The sequence below is a fragment of the Silene latifolia genome, chromosome 11, assembly GCF_048544455.1.
Source record: "Silene latifolia isolate original U9 population chromosome 11, ASM4854445v1, whole genome shotgun sequence".
NCBI lineage: Eukaryota > Viridiplantae > Streptophyta > Magnoliopsida > Caryophyllales > Caryophyllaceae > Silene > Silene latifolia.
This window is the reverse complement of record NC_133536.1, coordinates 125,330,930-125,335,755: the sequence shown is the minus strand read 5'-3', so window position 1 is coordinate 125,335,755 and position 4,826 is coordinate 125,330,930. Positions and strand designations below refer to the sequence as shown.

Sequence of the window (4,826 nt, the reverse complement as noted above, 5' to 3'; positions counted from 1 at the left end):
ACCGAGCTATCTAAAGCGATCCGGTCGAAAACATTTCTACGTCACCAGCGTGGCTTTCCGACTGCTGCATGTCCACAGATTGGCTTGACGTGCAGGTGGTCCATGTCCACATGTTTCTACTTGTAATTATTGTAATTGTCATTCGCTTTTAGTGGGCGATCATGGAGTTAAAAGACGGAGGCCCAGAAGGCCATACTAGAATCCTTATTTGCGTTTACGGTAATCATCCTTATTTGTGAGTGCATTGACTGACCCGAAATTGAGCAACGCTGACTTGACTGTTTTTGACCGAACCAGGTTTGATGATATTTTTGTTTTAACCTTAATAATATTAAGTGCATTTTCAATTTAGTCATTTACATTCTTTATGGGTTAATTATAATTATGTCTTGTTGGATCATTTTTGGGTTAGGCGGTTTTGTATCCAATCAAGAAAACCCGGGTCATATTCGGGTCGAGTGACATTCGAATAGCGTAATTCCATTTAATTTCGAGTTTCGGGACAATCATTTGTAATCGGATCGATTTTATGAGCTCCTAGTGGCAATGGCATTGCCCAAGTCGTTCATTGCACGTTTTGATTTCAGATGTTGAAACTTCGTGTATGTATCCCACCATTTTTTTCCATTTGTCCTTAAAAGAAACATTTTCAAACGAGACAGACAAATTCAACGCCAAAATGCAGGAACATGTTCAATCTTAATTTTTCTCAGATTGACTCTCTAATTGAACCTCGCCTATTCCCATTTACTTTCACACTTTTTTGATCCAAAACATTCAAATTCATCATTTACATGATCTCAAGGCTCATCGCATGAAAGGTATGCAATTTATTTTCTGTATTTTTGATGTAAGCACATAATTCACAATGCTCAAACAATGCTGATTACTTTTTTTTTTTTTTTTTTAGATTGGTACTATTGCTCTATTAATCTTGATTCTGACAAAATTGGAATTTATAATTTTTAACATTTTGTCATAGGTCAATAGTCTCATAGCTGATTGTTTGATACCTTGAGCATTTGATGATTTGTTGCTAGATTGTATTGTAAGACCGACAAGGAAAATGTGATCACTTTTTGGTAAATAATGACTGGTCTCCAGTTCCAGACCCAACAGATAGAATGCTCTTGTGGTTTAGCCTGCAATTTGCATCCCTTTTTGTTTCTTTGGTATTTACATATGACAATTAGTTTTTAAAATTAGTTGCATCTTGCCATCTCGGTTTGTTAAATCACCTTTGTCATCGAATAACAAGTCGTACATCTTCGTTGATCCAGGCCGAGAATTGAGCTCCTCAAAATACTGAGAAAACTATTAATCCCGTCTAATTCTAGCTTATAACATTTCCCTACACAAGGCCATGGGAAATACACATTACTAACCTTGTGCTGTTGCAATATAGAGAGGTTCTTTCCAGATTGCCCAAAATTGAAAATTGTATAGACGTTTGCATCTAACGAGGGCTATTTTATAATAATGAAGAGTAAAACTAATTTACAGACCAATTTTACTTAACTCCATTGTCATCTTGAGACAAAAAATAAGGAGTCATTGCTTGTTAAATGACAATGAATCATTGAAAGCTTCCTATTTAAACTTCAAAAAACACGATAATATAAGCTTCCTAGCCCAATTAAACATTACAAGAAATCAGGCTTCGATGCTTTTAAAGGATCATACTGAGTAGTGGTATCACATTTTTTTGTTGTATCTTAAGACTCTTTGTAAAACTAGCTGTATTGCTAGGGAACTCAATTGACACTTAGTAGATGGTGAACTTTAAAGACTTAACATTCATTTGTATTATTGAGAGCATTATTATATCGAACAACTTGGATCCTGTGGTTTCTATGTTTTGTTAACCTATTTTTTGGTTTCAACTCTGATCGTACCTCTTGTGGTTTTGAGATCTTGATCATTTGTATATGTTACTAATAGCCCTTCATTGTTTCAGGGAAATAATGGAAGAGTAAAGTTGGCTAATTTGCCTTGAAATGGCAGTTGGTTCTGTGAGATATCGAGGTCCACGAAAAAAATTCAACAAAGTCTCATTTAGAACAGTTTACAGAGTTATATTGGGTCATCCATTTATAGTGGTTACTCTGTTATATCTGATAATCTTGCACCGATACTTCCCCTTTTTATTCTCTCTTTTGGTATCTGCTGCCCCTATTCTTGTTTGTACAGCGATTTTGCTCGGTACCTTACTAATTCATGGGCAACAAAATGATTACAAAGTTGGAAATCGTGAAGAAAGGAATAATGGGCCCGAATCTTTGAACAGTGAGGCTGTAGAATATGCGTATCCTGTTGATAAAGATGGAAATATTTCAAGAGAGATATGTGATGAGGTTAGAAATGACATTGTTGAGAGGCAATTACATATATCCAGAGGGTTTATTGGATCTGATCAAGAATATGACGATGCAAAACTTAACCTGAGCATTAATCAAAATCAGAAGAACGAACCCGGCTTTAATTTTGCTAAGTTTGACTTTCAAGATGTTCCAAGGCATAAGCTTCATTCTCAAGATTCTGATGAAAAATATAATAAAACTATTAATATGCAATTTGATGCTGTTATGCAAGAGCAATCAGATGCTTCTTTTGATGCATTGGTTGCCGGTGTTATTCCAACTCCTCAGGAAACCCACCCGCTTTTAGAGTTGGAAGATCCACTGCAATCTCAAACATTTGATAATGGCAATCACGAGGCAGGTGGTGAGTCAGAAGGGCAATCCCTTGACTCAGATCATAGCAGCGAGGACTCAGATGATAACAGTGATTATAAGGACAAGGAAGAGGGTGAAAAGGCCAAAAATGTTGATGTTCCTAAAAGGAAGAATGATGATAGTCGATCGCCATTTGAATGGACAGATGATGACCAGAGGATTATTCAGGAACTGAGGAGTTCGGAAATAGAGAAAAATGAACATTTGGAAAGCCTAATTTCTCGGGCAGAGGATGATGGAAGTGAAGAGCAGGAGGATGAGGATGATGTGGCAAGTATTGATGATATTGATGATGATGTGGATGCTGATGTGGATGTAGACGACGACGAAGATGAAAATCTGGATATAGAAAGGGATGGAAGCAAACATGTAACCTTGTGGACTGAAGAAGACGAGAAAAATCTGAGACATCTTGGATGTTCAGAGCTCGAAAGAAATTTACGACTTGAGAATCTCCTTGCAAGGAGAAGGGCTAAAAGAAATTTTTCGATGATTTCTGAGAGAAATTTAATAGACTTGGACCATTCTGAACATCCCTTCCCAATTGCCCCAATTTCAACGACCAGAGTTAACCCTTTTGATGTCACTAATGATATAAGTCACCACCCCAGTGTACCGCCTATTCCCGGTTCAGCCCCTTCAGTTACTTTGCCAAGGAAGAACCCTTTTGATTCTCCATGTACATCTCCAAAAAGAGAGCAAAATTCTCATGGAAACGGAAGTTCATCCACAGGGTACAATACTACAAGGAATGTCTTGAAACCTGAATTTGGGGACATTAATCGAAAGGAAGCTTTGTTTCGACGGTATGATAGTTTCAGCACTGGATATAATTTGATTGGAGATCCTTCGACACATGACTTAATGGATGCTGGTAGAAGGGATTTCGTTCTTCGTAGACATGAAACTTTTAACACAAGATCAGTATTTCCCAGCTTTTTCAGTTCAAACAAGCCTGTCTTTGTTCCTGAACATGTGGCCGGAGAAGTGAGGCAATCTTCTCTTCAGAGACAATCAAGTCGAGATAGCGAGTCTGTAGAATCTGCAGATACCTCTGATGCTGCATCGTCAAGTACCGAGTATGACAAACATGATCGAGAAATTGAAGAAACTTTTGATGATCACCATGATAGTAATGCACCTCCAAATGAAGGTATGTCATCTGATTATGAATCTTCTGTGGCTATAGAATCTCAATATGATGATCAAGATGAACACTTCCCTGAAAGCGTGGAAATGAGTTTGGATCAGATATATCAGAAACAAGAAGTACTTCATGAGAGCCATGAAAATTCAGATGATACAAGTTCATCATCATCAGAACATGTTGAATGTTCTTTGAATGAGAGCCAAATTGAAGATCATGCCGAATGTTCTGTTAATGAGAGAAGAATTGACGAACATCTCGAATGTTCTGTTAACGAGAGTAGAGCTGAAGAACATGCCGAAGGTTTGGAGAATGAACGTCAAATTGAAGATGAAGAAGTTGAAGGTTCTGGGTTTTCCTCAAAGGATTTGAACATATCTGAAGCTTCCCATATGAGTATAGATGAAGACAATCATCATGTGGATCCAGTTTATGATACGAGCCCTTCCAGTGTTGAAAAAAGTACAGCTTTTGCGCATTCTACTCAAGTGTAGGCAAAAAATACATGTAGCATTGAAATTTTCCTCGTTACAGCTAACTGGACAAAATCAGTGACGGTGTTTTTGCAATGCATTGTACTCACTGATTACCGTAAACATAAAATGTTGCCTGATAAGACATAGTAAAGTGTTGTTTTTAAGTCTCATACCCAGATTATACTAGTTCAAAGCTTTTCATTATTGGACTTGAGTTTAAAAAATCATCTGCTCGTAGTTGTTTTCATATGCTTAGCAATAGTAATTCATAATATCTTTCGGAAATCCATGAAGCTTGACTACATACTTGCAATAGGTCCTTGCCAGTTCCACCTTGCTCCAAGTGTCTTTCATGGGTATGAATGGGTATGAAATGAGCCGATTTGGTCAACCTATCCACAATGACCCAAATCATGTTGTTCCCCTTTTGAGTTCTTGGTAGTCCCACTATGAAATCCATAGATATCG

The 4,826-nt window shown here is 37.4% G+C and overlaps 1 protein-coding gene across 2 annotated transcripts; it reads left to right on the top strand.

The window, feature by feature from the left end:
- Nucleotides 1-514: 514 nt before the first annotated feature.
- LOC141611898 (uncharacterized) lies at nt 515-4,528 on the top strand. Of its 2 annotated transcripts, XM_074430551.1 has the most exons (3): nt 637-821; nt 1,958-3,888; nt 3,987-4,528. In XM_074430551.1, exons 2-3 carry the CDS (start codon nt 1,998-2,000, stop codon nt 4,013-4,015), a joined length of 1,920 nt encoding a protein of 639 aa, XP_074286652.1. In that variant the 5' UTR covers nt 637-821; nt 1,958-1,997; the 3' UTR covers nt 4,016-4,528. The 2 variants fall into 2 exon arrangements, with proteins under 2 accessions (XP_074286651.1, XP_074286652.1); XM_074430550.1 differs by having other exon boundaries at nt 515-821; nt 1,958-4,528.
- The last annotated feature ends 298 nt before the right edge of the window (nt 4,529-4,826 follow it).